This window comes from Papio anubis, chromosome 11 (genome assembly GCF_008728515.1).
Source record: "Papio anubis isolate 15944 chromosome 11, Panubis1.0, whole genome shotgun sequence".
Taxonomy (NCBI): Eukaryota; Metazoa; Chordata; class Mammalia; order Primates; family Cercopithecidae; genus Papio; species Papio anubis.
Window position 1 is genome coordinate 71,616,031 of NC_044986.1, and position 22,784 is coordinate 71,638,814.

A 22,784-nucleotide genomic window follows, 5' to 3' on the forward strand; every position below is an offset into this window, starting at 1 on the left:
ACACAGGAAACGCCAGTTGTGTCTTATGATTTTTTTAAAGCCTTCTCTTTTCTGTCAGGCTCTTTTGGCAAGCTTGGAGGAAGAAGGTATTGTTGCTGGGAAGGTTAGGTGATATATTAGTTCTTACTAAAAGTTAGGCATAGAGTTTCTCAATCTGGTCACTATTGACATTTCAAGCTGGTTAGTTCTTTGTTGTAGGGGCTATGCTATACAGCATAGGATGTTTAGCAGCATCTCTGGCCTCTACTAATTGGATGCCAGTAGCACCACCACCCCCTCCAGTTGTACCAACCAAAAATGTCTCCAGACGTAGCCAGATATCCCCCGGGGGGGCAGAATCACCCCCAGTAAGAACCGGTGGGCTAGAGGGAAGGCTGAAGACATGTTGCCTGAGCTTCCTGTTGCTATGCTATCCCGCCAGCCCCAGCCAGCTGAAGTGACACAGCTGCTCATAGTTGAAGCTTAGCTAATGTCACAAGTTCAGCTTTCCTATTGGATCCTTCCTTGATGCCTTAGATCTGTTCTTCCAACCAAAACATTGTTTCTCAAAGCTCAAAACACATTGTTGGCCTTAAGTAATTATTTAATAAATCGGCATGAGTCAGCATTGGGGTTGAAGCTGTCATAAATCCATGGAACGTCTTCTCAGGGGCAAGGGGATCAGTCTTGTTAGGCTGGTAAGGATGGGCTGTTCTTTCAGGGCAGGTGCTTTTGGACCATCCAGAGATGAGAGGGGAAACATGAGAAGCATGTCTCTAAAATTCGCTTGTACGAATAAGGAGTTGGATTTGATAAGTACTGAGGTCCCTATTCTGGAACCTGAGTTAATAGAGTGTAACATTTGGGCAACTTTTCTCCTAGCAGTTTCCTACAAAACTTATAAAATAAAGGAGGAATAATCATAGATTATGATTTTCCTGCCTTCTTCCCTTTCTTTATTCCTCTTACACCTTTCACAACTGATCAGAATTTTCTTCAGCACTGTCATCTCTCTATTTTTCTGGTTCACAGTTATGTATATCTGCATCTTACCTTTTTGTAATATACTACCATTTCCAAAAGGGCCTTACTCTCAAATATATGAAAACTTCCTTTAATTAAAGGGAGAATTGTATCCGCTGTGCCCATTGCCTGTATTTGATTGTGTTGCTATGTATGGGACCTAGGTTTCATCTAAGGGAAATAGTTATATGAAATCTAAAAATAATTTGTGCAAGATGAGAACCCGTATGGTCCACAGGAGACCTGAGAATGGTCAAGTTCATTGTTTAAGAGCTCTGGTTAGCAAATACCCATTTCCCTTACGAAAAGTGCTAGGGAAATTCTTCTTGAATCTGCTGTGTTTTCTATTTTCAACAAGTAACTACATTTGATCAAAGAAATTGGCATCTGTGCCTAGCCTCCTGTCTGTAGCCATCAGTATCACAGCTTGATTCTTTTATTTTCAAGAGAAGTAGACTGTAATCATGGTGCTTATTGTAGGTTGAAATTCATATCACTTTCTCTGTAAGTATTCCCAACATAGATATTTTATCTTTTCCAATTATATTTAAGATGATGCTTGGGATAAAACCAAAATGGAAACCTCTTTGCTAATCCACACTTCTGAGGAATCAGAATAATACAGTTCATTAATTTTAGTTTTATGTGAAACCCTTTTGAAACAACATAAAGTTTAACTTACTTGAGAAGTATTTTGATCTGTTTATATTTCCTTAATACAGATTTATTTGGTTCAAATAAAGAGAGAGGACATGCCTCATCATTTTTAGCTCAGAATAAACTACAAGTAAAAATTACTCCTTTACTAGTGGTTTGGCCCTTCTTTGGTAGCTAAAAGAGAAATTTAACTACTTCAAATATACCCTAATTTAAGAGAAAATGTGGAATTCTGATTTGCCAGTGACAGCTGTTTTCTGGTTAAAGCTGTACTTGCTTAATAGAGTGTTTTAATCTCTCAGTTTAAGATTTGGAAATAAAATGATGTACTTTCTGAAATACCATATAGAAGAAACAATTTTATATGGCGTGGTATTTTTATGTTAAATAATGTTGTCTGTTTCTTTCTGCTAGGTTGATGGGAATATGAGCAAAATTTATTGCCAAAACCTTTGCTTGTTAGCCAAGCTCTTCCTGGACCACAAAACGTTGTATTATGATGTCGAGCCATTCCTTTTTTATGTCCTTACAAAAAATGATGAAAAGGGCTGTCATCTGGTTGGATACTTCTCTAAGGTAAAACAAGAGCCAGCATGACCTTCATTTTCTTTTTCAAAATGTTTTTGGTAGAGCCCAATTCTTTGAACAGGGCTTTTTCATTACTGTAATTTGAATAAGTGACATGTGTTTTTGAAAAGCTCAGGTTCTTGTTCAGAGCTCATTTTAAAAGATGAAAACAAAAAACATGGTGCCTAGTAAGTGTGTAAAGGACCTCAGCACTGTGTGCTGTCCTGATGACATTCTAATTGCTGCCTTGTGGACCACTTAGCATCTTTGATTTTCTCAGTGTAAGCTTATTTCCGTTTTCCCTTTAAGTGGTGTCAACATGAAGGTTTCAGTTTAATGTAGCATTTAAGAGAGAATTCTCCTTTCTCCTTGTTGCCCTCCCTCTGTGGTCAACAGTATCTCAGTGAGTTAGGACGCTGGCATTTGGACAGTCAAGCTGATAAAATGACTGGTTTTACACTTTCGTCTCTTATTCTCTGTGCTATGGTTTTAAGTTCTAAAGCAATCTCACCTTTAGAAAGCCTAAGTATCAGCTGGGCACAGTGGCTCATGCTTGTAATCCCAGCACTTTGGGAGGCCAGGGCGGGTGGATCATGAGGTCAAGAGATAGAGACCATCCTGGCCAACATGGTGAATGCAAAAAATTACTAAAAATGCAAAAAATTAGCTGAGCCTGGTGGCACACGCCTGTAGTCCCAACTGCTTGGGAGGCTGAGGCAGGAGAATTGCTTGAACCTGGGAGGCGGAGGTTGCAGTGAGCTGAGACTGCGAGTGAGACTCCGTCTTTTAGAAAAAAAAAAAAAAGCCTGAGTATCTCCGGCTATTAGAGTAGGGGAAACATCGACATATTGAGGGGATGTAGCTTGTCCTTTTCAGTGGTTCAGAGCAGTTCACTCACATTCTTCTGCTCAAAGGCTTCTAAGAAACAATAGCTCCTTTAATAAAGGATAACTGAGTTTGGAGATGTTTACCGGGTAATGACCTTAACTTTTCTGAGGCACCTAGGAAATAGTTAAATTTACCAGGATGGTACATAGAGACAATAATTATGAGACTTTTAGGTAGAAGGTCCAAACTCTATCTTTTATTTATTTTATGATACATTTTTTATATTAGGTGATACTTGAATTTTAATGAATCTGCTCTTGCACAATGTAAATGGGATGCTTCATAGAAGTGCCATTTTAATGGAGTTTCAAAAGATAGAATATATGTGAAGGTACTTGCAAACTATAGCTATCCTAAATTCAAGAGTCAACCTAAAGATCATAAACAAAAATAAATAACAGCATTCATGGAAAACTGTCTCAGTGTTTTAATCCACATATTTGGTAAAGCTTTGAAATGAAAAAGAAGAAAGTTAATTTGCACATTACAAATTCAAAAGATGATAGAGAATTAACACTGAATAAAACAATAAATAGGAAATCTATTTATATGATTAATAAATAAAACACCTTACCTTTTATGTAGGTTTGTCGAGATCATTTTTCTCCAGAGACTTAAAAAGAATAGTGGTTGCGTCCTTCCTGTTAGAAAATGGTGTTTCTTTCAGTGTCTGTGGATTTAAACATAGGCTTAACCGTGCCCACCTTCCTCGTGCTGCACTGACCATACCGCTCCTGAGTCTTGTGTTGGCCGCTGAGTAGCAGCCATGTGTAGAGTTGGTGGTGATTCTTGAAGTTTGAATTTCTGCCTCTCTTCCTCCCAGGGTACCTAACATTTTACTCAGAACTAGCTCAACTTTTCTCATTTTGTCAGTTTCTTCTATAGCATGGCAGCAGCTGCTGTTATTTCCTACTATTTTGGAATACTAATATGCCTTGGCAGTATAGTGAAACAAAAATTAATCTAAAAAATAACCATGTTAAAAGACTAGATGAGGCCAGGTGCGGTGGCTCACGCCTGTAATCCCGGCACTTTGGGAGGCCAAGGTGGGTGGATCACGAGGTCAAGAGATCAAGACCATCCTGGTCAACATGGTGAAACCCTGTCTGTACTAAAAATACAAAAATTAGCTGGGTGTGGTGGTGCATGCATGTAATCCCCACTACCCTGGAGGCTGAGACAGGAGAATCCCTTGAACCCGGGAGGCAGAGGTTGCAGTGAGCTGAGATTACCCCACTGCACTCCAGCCTGGCGACAGAGCAAAACTCCATCTCAAAAAAAAAAAAAAGACTAGATGAAACTAAACCATATTCTCATGTGTCAGTTGGAATCTAGAGGACCCTGGCCCTTTGGGGTTATTCTTGAACCATATTCTAGAGGTTATTGGAATGACAGTTCAAGGATAGCCAGAGAAGGGCTGGAATGACCTAGAAAGGTTCAGTGCAAATTGTTACATGCATATGACTTTCCAAGCACATAATAGATGGCTGTAAACAGAAAGGAAAGAAGTAGTAGTTATTTTATTCATAGCTTAGAATTTAGCTGTAGTAACGCGTTAAGTTGCGAGGCGGGGGAAGAAAGATCACTACTATATTGGATCTCAAAAAACTCTGAAAGGTGGAAATGGTTCTGGACAAAGAAGGGAATGGCATCAAGGATAAATTCTCTTAACCCAGAGTACATTTCTTTTTAGAGAGAGTGACCTATTTGTCTAACTTTGCAAAATAGACAAATTACTTGAACCTTTGCCATTGATGTGCACATCCAGTGAGGGACAATTCATCTTCTTAGGAGAACTGACACACATTGCTTCCTCCTCATTTTTTAGCGGCTCCATAGACAACTACAAATGTGCAAAAGTTGGGAATGCATCTTTTTCACAAAGAAATATTCAATTCTGCCCTGTAGGGTTTTTTCCACAACCATCTCCTGTGATCTTTCAAATTGGTTCATTAAAGATCTGGGCGTTCTGAAGTAAAACTTTGATGTGGTTGGTACCATTTGTGGTCAGTCTTATTTGTGGTTTATATTTGGCCAGAGCATCCATGACCTCAAAAGCCTTTTCCAGATCTCTGTGTAGGTTTTGGCAACTTCTGTGTACTCTGAATAAAAAAATGCTGCCCTGATGCCACATCCCATGAAAGTTGCAAGTTCTTCTTTAACTGTAAGAGCTGTTTCTTACCATGTTCTATCCAATCTTCCTCCTGGTTTCAAACTGTTTGGTAGTATTTTGGTCTAACCTTTGGAGGCTTTAGGGTTTCTTGTTGTCTTTTTGTTTCATTTTGTTTTGTTTTCCTGGTTTGAAATGCAGATTAATTATTTCTCTAGCTTTTTACATTGACTTTTTATTCATAGGAGAAATATATTTGTGCACATCTACCCACACAGATACTGTTTTAGTTTCACTGGGGCATTTGCCAAAAGGCAGAAGACAGATTGCTGTTGCAGAGTTGTAGATTATTATTATATTTAGCAAGATAGCTGGCTAAATCCTAACTTACTCCACTGGGTGACTCCCTGGGATGTTATTTTCTCTATCTCTGAAGTTATTTGAGCAAGGAAAGCATTTCTTTTATACTGTCTGTATTCTGTTTTATTTGGTTCATATTTCCTTGGATTCTTTATGCATATTTTATGGCACTGACTTTCAAGAATAAAGATGTAGTTGAGAGGCATGCCAGAGTCGATGGTTTGTTGCTAGTTGATAGTTTGATTGATTAATATAGTAGGATTTTTCTGCTTGATCCTGACCTAACCCATTGGCTTTCTTTAGTGGACAGTTTTACAAGGACAGTGGCAGGTGCAGGGAATTGCCCACTTCAGCAGGGTTCTGACATACTTGATCTGTTTCTCCTTCCCTCAGGAAAAGCTTTGCCAGCAGAAGTATAATGTCTCCTGCATAATGATCATGCCCCAGCACCAAAGGCAAGGATTTGGACGGTTTCTCATTGATTTCAGTAAGTGAAGTACTTTATTTACTTTCATGATCCAGGAGGCTGATGGCTGTTACAGGAAACAGTAACACATAAAACTTTATTTAACCTGCATTGTTGTTTTTATCAATAGATAATGAGTTTTCTATTTATATTTACATAGGTTAGAACATCTTCCTCAAGTGAAAAATGTGCTGCTGCTCAGTGATTGTACTCTAGGAAATTGAGACTAGATCTCTCGGCAGCGGGCCTCATGCACAAAGCCATTACCCTGAATGAACCGACAGAATTACATTCCATTTTGTGGTGCTCATGCTCATTAGCACCAAAAGAGGCAATTATTCGTGATTAAAGCTAAAGGAAGTATTATTTGAAAGGATTTTCAGCTCTCTAAAATTTTGCCTATAATCTTGTATAGTGCAAAGCAGAAAAGGTATATTTCCATTTAGAAAAATAATTTTCTAGGCAGCCTGTCCTCGGCCTTGCTAGTAGAAATAACTCTTACCTTGTTTTGTTAATTTCCCTTTTCTATTACGGAAATTAATACAGTGTTTGTATCTAGAGGTTTCCCAAGAAATATTTATCTTATATGCACTCATATCTTCTGAGCCTTCTCTGTTAAAACCGGAATAATATATAAAAGTACGCACACGGATAATGTTTTTAAAAATTGGTAGTTTGTTTTTTTCCTTGTTTATATGATACTGGATGTGTAAATGTTGTGTTAGGGGTACATTTGGAGAATTGATTCAAAATATCTAGATAACATGATGACCAGATATCCCATGATAATAGTCATTTCTGGTCATGTAAAAATCTGTCATTGGCCAGGCGTGGTGGCTCATGCCTGTAATCCCGCACTTTGGGAGGCCGAGGCAGGTGGAGCACAAGATCAAGAGATTGAGACCATCCTGGCCAACATGATAAAACCCCATCTCTACTGAAAAATAAATACAAAAATTAGCTGGACGTGGTGGCACACGCCCGTACTCCCAGCTACTGGGGAGGCTGAGGCAGGAGAATCACTTGAACCCAGGAGGTGGAAGTTGCAGTGAGCTGAGATGGTGTCACTGCACTCCAGCCTGGGCGACAGAACGAGCGACTCTGTCTCAAAAAAAATAAATAAATAAAAATAAATCTGTCACTAGGAACCAGGTGCTTCTTGATTACCAGATTGCAGTTTATCTGCTTGTTAACTGAAAGGAGGAAAATTTAGGACTTTGCACAATGTTCGTCAGCTATATCAGATGCAAAAACCACAATGTAAATGTTCTCACAGAAAACCATGAAGAAATACAGTGAATCTAAATCTACATTGTTAGGTATTGTAAAGATTAATGTCTGATTAAAGTGTAAAATAACTGAATAGCAGTTTTGACTGATTTATATAATTTATTGACATTGAAGAATGTGATTCTTTTAAAAGAAAAATTTTGATTATTTTTCCATTTTTAGATAATATTTTTAGTTATTGATTGATTACCCTAGTCTTATCTATACTTTCCTGACCTAGTTATCCATGAAACCAGTAATCCCAAGGAGGGCCATCTTACCAAATGCAGTGTACCATTTTTATTTTTATAGAGTCCTAGCTGTAATCATTTCTGAGGGCAAAACCATTTATCTTGTTCTCTAGTTTTGTGTGTCTTCCATTCATAAGTAGTCCGTAAATATAGTTTCTGGTGTGCATAGCAGCCATTCAGGCCTTAAATTTTTGGTCATATCTATATGCCTACAGAATAAGGCAAACTCCTTAGCTCAATATTTAACGTCTTCCAACATCTAGTTCCAGCCTGTCCTTTAGGCTTTTTCATCTACTAATCTCCTTTTTCTCAAATAGTCTGAGCATGGTCCTATACCTCCATTTTTTGTCTATGCAGTCCCTTCCTTGAAGTGATCACCTAATCCTTTCCTAGTCTCTGTCTGTTCAAAATCCTGCCCATTGTTACAAGCCAGCTCAAGTATCTCTGCTTTTTGATCCCACCTCCTGGAATTTTATCTCATACATTTATTGGTCCCATATTGTATATGGTATCACACTTACACTCTATTCACCCTTTTTTGATAATTATTGATGGAGGTGTCATACTTCCAACTTCTCTGTATCCAGTAGTACAGTTTCCTATATAATAATATATATTAGATGGTATAAATTAAATTGTATTGATATAAACTAAATTTCCAAATTGATACGTTTGCTGTCCACAATAATTGTCTACCTAAAATTAAAAAGGAACTGGTACTTACTAGGTAAAAGTTCAAGCTCTAAATTCAGTAGCATCTTATTTGTACAGTATGATCTGGCACTAAAGCCTTCTACATAAGAAAACAATCTGGGTAACAAATACATTATCTTCAAATGCTATGTCTTTTTTTAAACCATTTTAGTGAAAACTGTTATTAGAATCTACCTTGTAGTTTAAAACTACAGAACACATTGAAACCTTTTCTGAGTGGCTCAGGGCCACCATGATGAATGCTGTCTACCAGGATGTGACCAGGCAAAGCAGTGCTGAGGGTGTGGTTTTTGATTTTCTCTTTCCTGTACACTTAGCATTGCCCCTGCTGGAGTGGGTTTAAGAAGTGCGGTGAAAGATCTGAATAAAGTTGAAAAGGGATTGGTGTTATTCCCTCAGAGAAGAGGAGACTAGGGGAAGAATTTTATAGCACTCAAAGAAAATGCGAACTGGTGTAAACCCAATAGAAATTCAATTTAAAACCAAAAGAATTTCTTGGCTATAAAAGTTTTAAGGAAGATAGAGTAGGCTGCTGAAGAAATTAATAGCACCTTCTCTTGGAAGTTACTTAAAGTAATAGTAGATAAATATCTTTCCAGAATGATTGAAATACAGCCTTTGAAGGTAGGGGTGAGTCACATGACCTCTCATGATCATTTTTGACCTCATAATTTGGAGCCCAGGATAGAAAGCTAACTAGGGTTACAGGTTTTCTAAAATCTGCTCTAGTTTTTTAAAGGACCTTTTAATGGTTATCTTTATTTTATTTCTGTTTGGTACATGAGCCTGGGGTCTTTTAGTCGGGGATGTATTTTCAGTAAGTCAAATGAGGTTGTAAATCAGGTAGATCTTTATAATTGCCAGTTTAGTAAGCTGAAACAAGACACAAGCAGGGAGAGAGATATAGCTGCCCACTTGCACACTTGATCACAGATGTGAGTGGAATGTAATGCATTGTGTGTATATACATGCTCCTGGACTTACAGTGGGGCTATGGGCTGATAAACCCATCATAAAGTGAAAATATCATTAATTAAAAATACATTTAATACACTTAATCCACCAACCATCATAGCTTAGCCTGGACTTTAAATGTGCTTAGAACATTTACATTACCCCACAGTTGGGCAAAATCATCCAACACAAAGCCAATTTCATAATAAAGTGTTGAGTATCTCATGTAAGTGTTGTACCACATATGGCTAGCCCAGGAAATGATCAAGTATGGTTTTTACTGAATGGTGTTGCTTTCATACCTTAGTAAAGTTGAACCATTGTAAGCCAGGGACTATCTGTATAAAGAACTGCAAATGCAGTGCTTTGAACAGTGTTCTTCAGGGCAGCCGAGTGAGGTGGAATGGTCATCCATGGGACCATGTGCTGCTTGCAGAATGAGTCATTTGTCTGTCACTTCCTAGAACAGCTTCTCTGGGATTTGTCAGAACAAGGCTCCCGAGGAGGCCATTTGCAGAGTTTGGCCAGAGTGACTAAAGGGCACCAACTCCCAATTTGCTCATAAACTCCCTAGTGGGTTTTATGACTCTTTGCCCACAACTGGAATGGGTGGAGGAGAGAGTGACTATCATGGATTGGTTGAGAACACATTCCTTTCTCTTGAATTCTAGGATTCCCTTTCTCAACCAGATAATTTGAAAGTCTTCCCCATCTCTGTCTGTAAAGTCTTTCTATCTCTCTCTCCCTCCATCCCCACCAGACGTGCAGAGAACTCCCTTGCCCACAAAACATTTGCAGTTCCTGCTTCAGAGCCTCACACCGACAAGGCAAGGAGCTCTTCTTCTCCCAGCCACTGCTGAGCCCTGGGGCCCCAGAGTGCTCCCTCCCAAGCCCTGGACTGCTTCTGCTGCAGGGGCTGCCAGCAGTGCCTTATCCATCTCACTATTTTTTTCTTTAATTTTGAAATAATTTCAGACTTAGAGAAAAGCTCTAAGAATAATACCACAATTTCCCATACATTGTTGCACATATTCACATTTTATCACGTCTGTTTTCTGCTCTATTATTTTCAATCTTTCCCTTTGTTTCTCTCTTTCTCTCTCATATTTTCTTTTCAGAATCATTTGAGAGTAAGTTGAAGACGTGTGGCACCTTTATCCCTAAATATTACAGTGTTTTTCTACAACGATGCTCTCATATATAGCCATAATACAAATTATTAAAATCAAGATTTTTTTTTTTTTTTTTTTTTTGAGACAGAGTTTCGCTCTTTTTGCCCAGGCTGGAGTGCAATGGCGCGCTCTCGGCTCACCGCAACCTCCGCCTCCCAGGTTCAAGCGATTCTCCTGCCTCAGCCTCCCGAGTAGCTGGGATTACAGGCATGTGCCACCACCCCGGCTAATTTTGTATTTTTAGTAGAGACGGGGTTTCTCCCTCGGCCTCCCAAAGTGCTGGGATTACAAGCGTGAGCCACCGCGCCCGGCCTTAAAATCAAGATATTAAAGTAATCTCTGCGCATTGTTCAAATTTTAAATTTTACCAGTTTATACTGATGTTCTTTCTAGAGGAAAAAAAAAAAAATCTCCTCCAGGATCACGTGGAGTATGTAGTTATGTCCCTGGCGCCTCCTTTAATCTGGAATAGTACCTGTTTTTTTGTTTTGTTTTGCTTTGCTTTGTGTTTTCCATGATTTTGGTATTTTTGAAGCATACAACCCACTTATTTTGTATGATGTGCTTCAATTTGGGTTTATCTGATGTGTCTTCACAGTTAGATTTAGGCTGTACATTTTTTGGCAGGAATACCATAGAAGTGACCGTATGTCCTCCCCAGTGCATTTCATCAGGATCATATGATAATACATTTGTCTCATCACTGGGTTTAGGTGGTACCTGCCAGGCTTCTTCACTGTGAAATTACCATTTTTCGCTTTGTAATCAGTAAGTATCTGGTGAGAAGATACTTTGGGATTATATAAATATCAATTCTCATCCAATTTTCACCTCCTACTTTTACCTTCACTTATGGCTCTTATCTAAAATAATTATTACTATAATTACCAAATGGTAATTTTCTAATTTCATTCTTTCTACAACTTACTAATTGGCATTCTATAAGGAAGAATTGTTTCTTTTTCCCCATTTATTTAATTTTTTTGGTATAATTTTGGGTTTTAATTTTATTCTATAGGTTATATCTTGTCATTACCATGATTGATTTTTATGTTCCCCAAACATCAAGTTGTCCTGGATTTATTTAGCAGCAAATGTTTCAAGTGGGTTCTTGTGCCTTTTCCACATGCTTCCGTCCTGTGGATTCTTCCTTTCTGCCACAGCATGATGTTCCAGATTTAGCTTATCCTTTTCTTAAGCCAGCGCTGGAATCATCCATTTCTCCCAAGAGCCTTGGTTCCTTATGGTGGAGAACAGTATTTAGGAACCGGGATCTGGGCTGGGCACAGTGGCTTATGCCTATAATCCCAGCACTTTGGGAGGCCGAGGCAGGCGGATCTCTTGAGGCCAGGAGTTCAAGACTAGCCTGGCCAACATAGTGAAACCCTGTCTCTACAAAAAGACACAAAAATTAGCTGGGCATGGCGGCAGGTGCCTGTAGTTCCAGCTACTTGGGAGGCTGAGGCAGAGAATTGCTTGAACCCGGGAGGTGGAGGTTGCAGTGAGCTGATTGCGCCACTGCACTCTAGTCTGGGTGAAAGAGGAAGACTTTGCCTTAAAAAAAAAAAAGAAGGAAACCAAGTTCTGATCACTTAAATGTGCCCATGGCTACCTGGGTGTCACTGCTTCTAGCCCTCTCAGAGGACAGAGCTAGGATAGCATGCATATTTATATCCGTGTATGTGCATCCGTGTATGTGCATGACTGTATTTATTGTTGATTGCCCATGTCTTTTATCAAAAGTAAACTTCATGAGAGTGTGGACTTTGCTTTTTGCTGCAATCTGATCTTCTAGAAGAGCGTGGCACTTAGTAGGTTCTTAATTGTTGAACAAATGTTAAATTATGACGGGAAGAAATTTTAAAATGTGCTTTCCCTTCTTGTGTGTGATTCTTAGGGAGAATTTTATTTTATTAGAACATAAACCATCAGCACTGGTTTACTTACTCCCAAATGATGCCAGGTATGCCCTGTCTTCTTTCGAGGTCTGGTACTTTTGCTGAAATGCAGCCTCTATCTTAAGATCATTTCAGTTGCATCAGAAAGATGTCACTGTCTGCTCTAAACCTTTGGCGGAGAAAGCAGAGCCGTGACATAATCCACATTTGTACATAGCTGGTTGAAGAGACACTTATCTTTTCCTTACTTTTTCTCTTATCAGATAATTCATTTCTTGATTGCATTTATTTTGAAAGGAAAATTCCAGCTGTAGCCATAAGAAGCTGTCAAGAAAGCTTCTCTTTGCTTAGCCTTCCCAGCAGCTCCTGGGTGAGTGCAGTCAAGGCAGTCATTAAGGAATAATAAGTTATGCTTTTGAAATGGTGCTCAAGTACTTCATAGCCTTTTCTAAGATAAGGAGCCTCCCACCTTCACCCCCATGACACTTGTTGGAAAATACTGGACCAGCAGCTATATCCTTGGGCTTTTGCTGGGTTTTGGAAGACACATTTTGACCTATGTACTCAAGTATAATGATGACATTTATTTTAATAGGATTCTAGTCTGTAATATAATAAGGAAAATGGCTATTTTTCCTTGTTTTCTCATTATAATATGTTTCACTAAAAGCTTTTGCCATTACTGTTTTATTACATTGGTCTGAAGTACAATATGTTTTAATATGCTAAAGATAACATCAAGGTTGGAAATTGAGCTCTCAGTGATTTATTCAGAGGTTGACTGCTGCTGAATGCATTGAAATGAGTTGCATGAGACAGTGCGGCTAACGATTTATTTGTGTATCTTTTTTTAAGCTAAGCTTGTCATAAATAAGAGCAAATAAATAGCTCTTATAGAATAGTTTGTATTCATTGCCTCAATGAAAACATTGTAAATATGAAACATACGGTCTGCAGTCTCTCTCTTTTTTTCTGAAAGCTAGTGTTTTGCCTTACATAGCTCAGAATTTTTTCGAGTTTTGGCATGCAGGTGGTTGTTTGTTGTTTTTTTTTTTTTTCCAAACAAATTTTTTGTCTGTTTGGATTTCTAACATTGACTGGCATTTGCAATGAGTCATTTTGAAACCCACTACTGGACAAATTCCATTCAAATAATTGGGATGAGAATAACCTAATCTTCAGCGGTAACTGGAACAAAATGAAACCTTAGTGGGACCATCAGGAGGGCAGGGACTTGGTCATTGCTAAACTCCAAGCCATGAGCACAGTGGCTAGCACATAGAGGATACACAATAAAGGATTGTTGGGGGAAATCAGTGCATGCCTGAGTCTAGTTCATCCACTTCTTTGTATGAGTGTCAACACCTGCCAGATACATCCAGCTAGCTTTTGACCAGTAGTGCTTAAACTCAGACTTCCTCTCAGTCTTTGTTTTTTACACTTTATTTATCCCTTCATCCTATCTTTCAGCAAACATGCTTTAAATACACTGTGCCAGGGATGGTCTAGGTGATGAGGATATAAGGATGAATGAATTAGTCCTCGCCCATAGGGTAGTAGAGTGTCAGACACAAAATTCTTCCCAGCCCTGCAGTTTCAAATGTGAGAGAGGCTGTGGCAGTGCAGAGAGGGAAAGGCCTAACTTGCATCTACATATATGGAAGAGACACATTTTCACATTTTTTCTCTTCTCTTTCTCTTCTTCTTTCTTCTTCTTCTTTCTCTTCTTCTCTTCTTTCTTCTTCTTCTTTTAAGACCCCGGTCTCACTCTCTGTCACCCTTGCGGCTGGTACAGTGGCTCCGATCATAGCTCACTGCAGCGTTGAACTCCTGAGCTCAAGTGATCCGCCCATGTCAGCCTCCCAAGTAGCTGGGATTACAGGCACATGCCACCATTCCCGACTGTTTTCCCGGGGAGAGGTGGGGGGTCAGGTAGAGACAGGCTCTTGCTTTTTTGCCTAGGCTGGTTTCAAACTCCTGGCTTCAAGCTCTCCTCCTGCCTCAGCCTCCCAAGGCACTGGAATTACAGGTGTGAGCCACTGTGCCCTGACCCATTGTTAAAACAAGATCAAGAAAGATTTTGCTCTGCTTGGCTGAAATTAGTGCTATACCTGGTTTGGGTTTCAGGAGCTCTATTCCCCCTTGAACATATTTTCCAGCTTGTAATAGAGACATTATGTTTGAGATAGAATATTCTAAGATAAAAGTTTGCCTGCACTTACCCCTCTCATGATGGTATTTCGTTTTCTTTTTCTTTTTTTCTTTTTTTTTTTTTTTTTTTGAGACTGAGTCCTGCTCTGTCGCCCAGGCAGAAGTGCAGTGGCACGATCTCAGCTCACTGCAGCCTCTGCCTCCCGGGTTCAAGCAGTTCTCCTGCCTTAGTCTCCTGAGTAGCTGGGATCACAGGCACGCACCACCATGCCCGGGTAATTTTTGTATTTTTTAGTAGAGACAGGGTTTTGTCATGTTGCCCAGGCTGGTCTCAAACTGCTGAGTAAAAGCGAACCACCCACCTCAGCCTCCCAAAGTGCTGGGGATTACAGGCATGAGCCACCACGCCTGGCCCTAAACAACATATTTATGACTTCAGCTGGTTGTAAGGTAGTGTTTTGGTTCGTTGGTTGGTTGGTTGTTGGTGTTGTGTTTGTTTGTTTTTAAATATAACTTCATATTGGGTAAAACAGAAGGTTTTCCTTAACTTGTTTAGAATTGTTTAGGAAAATACTAGTTAGGAATCTGATTTTTTTTCTCCCCCACAGAGGGATTGTGGTTAGCATGTTTGTACCCTAATATTCATGCTACATTTTCATGTTTACCAATATAAAAACCTCTGTTTTGTAATTATTTATATGGAGTCCTGCTTTGAGTTAACATCATAGAGGAACTCTTTTTTTCAGCAAAATTGTTTTAAATTAATGTTTCTAAAGTGTATAAAAATGGTTGAGTGGATTAAAAGCAATTCAGTTTCACACGTAACCATTTGTCCACATGGAAATAAATATGTAGCACAATTACACAGCAGAAGGTACAAAAAGGTGTTGCTGAAATCGTGAGAAAATATAATACAGGTGGACATCACTCTCCACAATAAATTTGCATATGTCCTTTTTTGGGGCAAATACAGTCATCATTTTAAATGAAGTCGAAGAGTTATTTCTGTAAACAAAACAAAAGTCCTGCTTGTCATACTAGACAGCAAGGAAGCAAAAATTGTTAGGGTCATGTCAAAAAGACTTAGGAGTCAATTTGAAGAGGCTCTGACCAGACAATAAATATAATAATAAAGATAAAAAATTGCAATTTATTGCAACTTATCAAATGTTTAAATTCATAAGTTCATAATGATATTTAAAAACAAACTGATTTAGAGGATAATAGGAACCAGTTTATTATCTTGAAAACCGCAAAAAATGTAATTAAAGCATTTATCCTGCCTTTCTTATATAAACTGTACAGTGAAGTAATCAAGTAGTAAAGGAGGGGAAACATCATTTTATTTTTTAAATTTTTAAAATTTTTTTGAGACAGGGTCTTGCTCTGTCACCCAGGCTATAGTGCAGTGGTGCGACCTCAGCTCACTGCAGCCTCAACCTCCTAGACTCAGGAGATCCTCCCACCTCAGCCTCCTGAGTAACTGGGACTACAGGTAAACACCACCATGCCCAGCTAATTTTTTCATTTTCTGTAGTCTCTTTATGTTGTCCAGACTGGTCTTGAACTCCTGGGCCCAAGCGATCCACTTGCCTTGGCTTCCCAAAGTGGTAGGATTATAGGCATGAGCCGCCGCACCTGGCCAGAAACATCTTTTTATAAACATATTCCAGCTAACCAATGAAAATAAAATGCACAGTGGTTTACACCTGCAATCCGAGCACTTTGGGAGGCCGAGGCGGGCGGATTGCCTGAGCTCAGGAGTTCATGACCAGCCTGGGCAACATGGTGAAACCCTGTCTCTACTAAAATACAAAAAATTAGCTGGGTGTGGTGGCATGCGCCTGTAGTCCCAGCTGCTCGGGAGGCTGAGGCAGGAAAATTCCTTGAACCCGGGAGGCAGAGGTTGCAGTGAGCCGAGATCGCACCACTGCACTCCAGCCTGGGCGACAGAGTGAGACTCCATCTCAAAAAAAAAAAAAGAAGAAAAGAAAATGACAGAATTAAAATATAACCGTTTTGTAATCCCCACCACCACTGTGAATTAATGGATGTAGACAATGAACAAAAACAACAGTTGCAAAAAGGACAACCAGAAATTATGTATCTTCTGATCAAGGATATTTGTAGTCTTGCCAGTGGATTGAACCCAAGTCTTATCAAGCAAGCATTGGATCTAGTTGCCATTTTGCAAGAGATACAGAATAAAGAGGAGCATACTGAGCTGCAGTACAAGTAGGAGATCAGCAAAACTTAGAGTGTGGACAGTATAGGTCAAGTGGCCCCAGTTCATCCATAGATAGATTACAAAGAAAAGAAAGGGGTGAAGGTGGAACCCCTAGATTAAAATGGCATTAAGATTTTTTTTTTATTTTAATAGGCAAGACTATTCTAGTGGCTGGGCTGTTTTGGTGATGAAAGTATAAAAAAATACAAGAGATTATTGTGAGAGTCAGTCTAGTGGTTACTTATGAGAGAGAAGGGGTGATTGGCTGGAGCAGATAGAAGGTTTTCTGGAGTAGCCAGCAAAGTTCTCTTTCTTGATCCTGAGTGATAGTTACAAGGACAGTTGCCTAATAATCCATTAAGCCATATATTTGTTTTTTGTCATTTTCTGTATCTGTGTTTTATTTTTGTTTTTTTAGAAAGTGATCATCTTAAAATGGGAGGTGACATCCTATGGTGTCTTAGCGCTTGGGTTTTTGTAACTCTTAAAACTGAAACTTACTTGATTGGTGGCATCCTATTAGTCATGTTTTAAAGAGAGACACGGTTTTCACCTTGACTGCTCGAAAATGAAAACTTGAGTGTACAAGTATTTAGTGTACGGGCATCAACTCCATGTCAGCCTTTGCAGAGCCATTTTTATGTGAAGGAAATATACTGAAATTTACTTGAATCAAATCCTCTGAAGTGTAGAGTCTAGTTCATCAGTGAACAGCATTCCTGTAAATTTCACTTTCACTCTTAAACTTAGAAAAACATAATTGAAGGGTTGTGCATTAACAGAATGAGGATGAAATGAAGGATTCGGACAAGGAATGGCGATGCAGAGTGAGGATGGAGTACAGAGAAGGTATTTGACTGTGAGCCCGAGGAGAGAAAGAAGAGACACTGCAGCATGAGAACTGTTTTCCCATTTTTCTTTTTTTGTGGGAAGAATAGCACCAGCAGACCCTGTAAGATGTGTACAGGAAAACTGCCCTTTCCTCCTCCTTGGTTGCTGAGCAGTTCTAAAATTTGGGGTAGATCTTTAGCCACTAGAAACAGAACTTAGAGAAAAGATGTTAAAAGTTAGATTTTTAAGAAAGGGAAGAAAAAGGCTAGGATGACTTAAAATGTCCTGAACTGAGGCTCTGCTATTTATGAGAAAAACGGGTTTCCTTCTTCTTAAGAGGGTGATTCTCTCTTCGTAGACTAAGAGTCCTGCCCTGGGGTTCGCCCAGCGTTGGAGCTTTTCTCCATGAAGTTAAGGACATTAATAAGATTTTTCTCTACCGAAGCAGAAGATGCCTCTGAAGACAGCCTTTCATCCCTGTAGCTTTTCAGTTGCATCCAGTTAAAAACTTATAGAATGTAATGAATGTTTTTAGAGAGGAAATAAAATGAATGATGCCCGTGAATTTGTTTTAAACATTGTTTATTTTACCTAATAATTTATATAAATATTCCTTGAAGAGGAAGAGAAATCACCAGATTTAATTAATAATCGGAAGCTTTTTAGAGGATTTACTTTGAAATACCTCCCTGCCAATTTTTCATAAATTAAGCATAAACTTTCTCTGACCTCATCACACATAATTAAATAGCTGTGGAAGGGTTAAAACCAACTAAAAAGCAATTCCGTATCTCAGTCTCCATTCTCCTGCAAAATTATACAGGAAGTTTGTTTCGGTTCTCAAGCAGGGTAATTACAAGAGACAGTTATATAATTTACAGTTTCAATCTACTTGTCCATAATCACACACTTCTACCTAGTTGTATATACCCCCATGAGTATGTGTGTTGTACTTTGATTTGTAAATGATGATTGCAGTGTGATTGATTCCTTGCAATGTAGCATATTGAATTGATTTTTTAAAAAATGAACTTTAGCTGTTAACATGTCTATTTGAGTTCCTGTTATTTACGTAGTTCGTGGTTCTTGCGTTCAGCAGTTGCATACCAGCTAACAAATTAAACTCCCAGAGCTTTTTTTCTCATTAAATTTGGAAAATAGAGTGTCTGTATACAACCTAACCGGAAAAGTACCTAGTACCTAGTAGGCACTCAACTGTTGGACATAGCACAAAACCATTTCAAGCCTTTGAAAGTGGAATGGAGATTCTTTGATTAACATAATATAAAGTCTCGTGGTGATAATATTAGTATATTGTGGTGAAGCTCTGCTAATATTAATGTATTGTTGCTAAGTCTCAAATTTAGCTAAACAGTGGACAGAACAGCAGCTCATTCCAGGGGCTCAGAGAAATGTGTCATCTATAACCGAAGGGGTAGTCATTGCTATCTTTAACACTGCTGGTGATGATATTGCATATGTGTTTTGTTTTTCTAACAGCTAACATCTACTGTAGCCAATTTGGACTTTAAGATTCCCTAAGATTAAAGGCTAAGTCCCTGGCCGGGCGCAGTGGCTCATGCCTGTAATCTCAGCACTTTGGGAGGCTGAGGCGGGCAGATCACCTGAGGTCAGGAGTTCAAGACCAACCTGACTAACATGGAGCAACCCCGTCTCTACTAAAAATACAAAATTAGCCAGGCGTGGTGGTACATGCCTGTAATCCCAGCTACTCGGGAGGCTGAGGCAGGATAATCCCTTGAACCTGGGAGACAGAGGTTGCGTGAGCTGAGATCATGCCATTGTACTCCAGCCTGGGCAACAAGAGAGAAACTCCCTCTCAAAAAAAAAAAAAAAAGCTAAGTCCCTACATGACACCAAGTCCCTGGGCAAACCAGCCAGCCACTTGTCTGGCGCCCCGCCCCCACCCCCGCCCCAGATCCGCTGCCTAGGGTGCCTGTGTGCTGCACAGCTTCAGAGGGGCCTCAGCAATAACCCTGCGGCGACACAGCCATTGACCTTCAGAGGCTTTTTACCTCAAATCATGTTTCAAAGCATTTGGGAGATAAATAAAAAATAAGCGAAAAGAAAAGTAGATCAGTGGAGTGGGATTGTTTGTCTAGATAACCTGAGGACAACTAGCAACAGTTTCTCTGTCTTACATTTCCAACAATAGTTGATCAGTCAGATTAGGTGATAGGCTGTACTTTGATTTTAGAAAGTCATCTCAAAAACTGACAGATTCCCTTTTGAAATGTACTTTGTTTGAAAACAAAGAAAATTTCTAAGGAGATTTGTATTCTCATTTTTTCTTTCTTCAATCTTGCTGTGTATTTTTGTTTGCTGTGTGAAAGCTCATCATCCAGAATTGGAATTACAACATAACTTTGTCCTATTTTTAAAAATTACAGCTGGTACACACACACACACACTCCCTTCCACATATACACACAGCATTTTAGGGGGCTTGTAGGAGAGCAAATGGAAAGGCAAGTTGCTATTCCAACCATCCTGTCTCCCAAACTTGGTTCTGAAATCAGTGGTACTGCCATGATTATGTAAATACAACCCCTCTCTTACCCTCCACTGTCCGTCTGTGGGGCTGGACCAGATCAGATGACTAGATACTAGAATGAACTATCTCAGCTGCCTCAATAGATCCTCAGACCTATAAAAGTAGGCAAAAGATGTCTCAGTTTTTGCATTTAGTGATTTAGTTAAGGCAGATATTCAATTGCAGTGTTTTCACAGCAGGAGAATGGTCTTAAAGGTAAAGCATTTTAAGTGCATGCAGTCATTTGTTTGGCGCAGATGCTTTATTTGAAGTGTATATGTGCTCAATCAAGTTTGCCATCTTAAAGCCTTTCAATGGTAAGTTCTTGTTACCAGAATTTTGTAACTTAGACATGAAAATTTTATCCAAGTTGGGGAACAAGCCTGGGGGGAGCCAGATATTTAAAATGCTTTATTTTAGTAAAAACTGAAAAAGTGAGTTATCTTCTATTTCAATTGTGTTATTTTCTATTTCAAAAACTATTTCTTTTTTTAATGAATCTCTAATGTAGACTTTTGCCTACTTATAGGAGAGGAAATAATTTTAAAATGCCAAATTACTTCATCTTTATATTTTTAAAAATAAATGTATTCTTCCTAAAATATCCCAGAATTTAAAAGTGGTTTGAACTGTGGAAAATTTAAAAGGTCAAAGAGGAAGACCTTCCTCTGCGTGCCTTTCTCATTTCTGTCATGCCGAAGGCCATGGCACTGGGGCTTTATCATCACCTAACTGAAAGTGCCTCTCAGTCACAAATCAGAGCGTTAACTTAGCTTGGTGATAGGCAATGGGCTTCGTGAACAATTTGGTTACTTCAACAATTTGGTAAGCTATTCTTACGTCAACATAGTTTTAAAAATTCTCGCCTTCTCCAAACAATTTTAGTTGGGGCATAAATGATACTGACAGAGTATAACATCTCTCATTCCATGATCATTTTATCGTGTGGCAGGTACCTCATTTTCCTAACAAGGAAATTGAAGGATGAATCTATTTTGTAGTCATCTTATTAAAAAAAAATTATTCTTCTAATCCACTAGACCAGGAACTCGGTTGTGGTGGCACACCATACACTCACAAATACTCCTCAGTTGAACGTTTAACGAAATGAAACTCTTTGAAGGGTATCACACAGTTCTTTACGGAGGGGCCATCCTCTCCCACCTCAATTCGGAGTGCCTCTATTTCTCTAAGATTTGTCTGCTGCTGGGATTTCTCATTAGGCACCACTGCTACCACCACAGCCCTGTGAGGTGGCAAAAATGAAGAAGTGGTGCTGCACCCCATTTAATATTCTGGCCCAAGTATAGTCCCCAAGGCCCTTTCCTTAATGGAACCCATAATATATCTGAAACCAGACAAGTCATGAGGTTGGGTGGAACCCAGACATCTGTGGCTTTGTAAAGCCCCAAGTGATTCTGACGTGCAGGCAGGGTCGAGAACCACTGGGCTACACTTGAAGACAGAAGAAGGAGCAATAGGCCAGGCTCAGTGGCTCACACCTGTAATCCCAGCACTTTGGGAGGCTAAGGCAAGAGAGTTGCTTGAGCCGAAGAGTTTGAGACCAACCTGGGCATCATGGTGAAACCCCGTCTCTACAAAAAATGCAAACATTAGCCAAGCATGGTGGTGTGCACTTGTTGTCCCAGCTACTTGGGAGGCTGAGGTGGGAGGATCTCTTGAGCCCAGAAAGTTGAGGCTGCAGTGAGCCAGGATCATACCACTGCACTCCAGCCTGGGTGATAGAGTGAGACCCTGTCCCAAAAATAAAAGAAAAAGGAGCAATTAATTCTCTCACTGGGTAAGAGAATCAGGAATAAATGCCATCTCACACAGCTGTCTCTGGCCCTCAGGCTGCTTCCATGTGGCACGTGCTACCCCGGCACCTCCAGCTCAGGAGCACATCCACAGAGGTGCACGCTTCTCAACACAGGGGCGGTGCAGAGGGAGGGAAGTCCCCTTTCCTGCTGCCTGATGCCCTACTTGTGAGTTCATTTTCTTTCTAAGCACCTGTACCTTTTACCTGGGGACTGACCTGCAGAATGACCACCCCCGCAAGGGAGTGCACACCTACCCACAGAACCATGGAACTATCTGGTAAATCCCAGCATGGTCGGTCAGCTCAGAGACACGGGCACACCACACAGCATTGGAGGAGTCATGCACCTGCCATACATCTTCCACTGGGGAGGTTGAAGGAAGACCATTCCGCTCTGGAATGGACTTGGAGGGGTAGGGACATTCAGTAAGAAAAATCAGTGGCCCCTTGGGGAAGAGCTTAGCGCTGGAGGTCTGCTGAGGAGCTTGTGGGATCCCAGAGAAGAGAGATCTAAGAGAGGGGCTTAGAGTAACAGGCTGGAATGTGACCCAGGGCAGCCAGCCTCCTTCCCCAAAGACACGCTGTCTCCATGCTCAGGGTTTCACTGGGTCAGGCCATTTTTCCAGAGACACACTTGAGTCTTGTAAAATATTTGAGTCTTTCATCTGTCTCAGGACTGTCCCTGGGCTCTGCGGAAGCCCTTACCAGTCACTGTTTCTGTGGTTGCATGGGCTTGCCATTTCCTAAGGATAGTCCTTGAAGTTAAGGACTAAGGGGCCAAAGGGAATTTGGGGACACAGAACTGTGTTTGCTGGGAACTTTGTTGCCATTTCTTAAGACCACTCCTGAGGCAGAATTTTTTTTCGTGGCCTCTTTCTTTAATTCAATTTGTAT

At 39.9% G+C, this 22,784-nt stretch overlaps 1 protein-coding gene across 12 annotated transcripts in view; it reads left to right on the top strand.

Moving 5' to 3' along the window:
• Positions 1 to 22,784, top strand: part of KAT6B (lysine acetyltransferase 6B) — a 204,435-nt gene that overhangs the window by 162,442 nt on the left and 19,209 nt on the right. For all 12 annotated transcript variants that reach the window (XM_017962917.2, XM_017962916.3, XM_031652318.1 and 9 more), the window contains 2 exons: positions 2,074 to 2,235; positions 5,978 to 6,071. In XM_017962917.2, the coding sequence (XP_017818406.2) occupies positions 2,074 to 2,235; positions 5,978 to 6,071 (256 nt within the window). The remainder of the gene's footprint in view (positions 1 to 2,073; positions 2,236 to 5,977; positions 6,072 to 22,784) is intronic.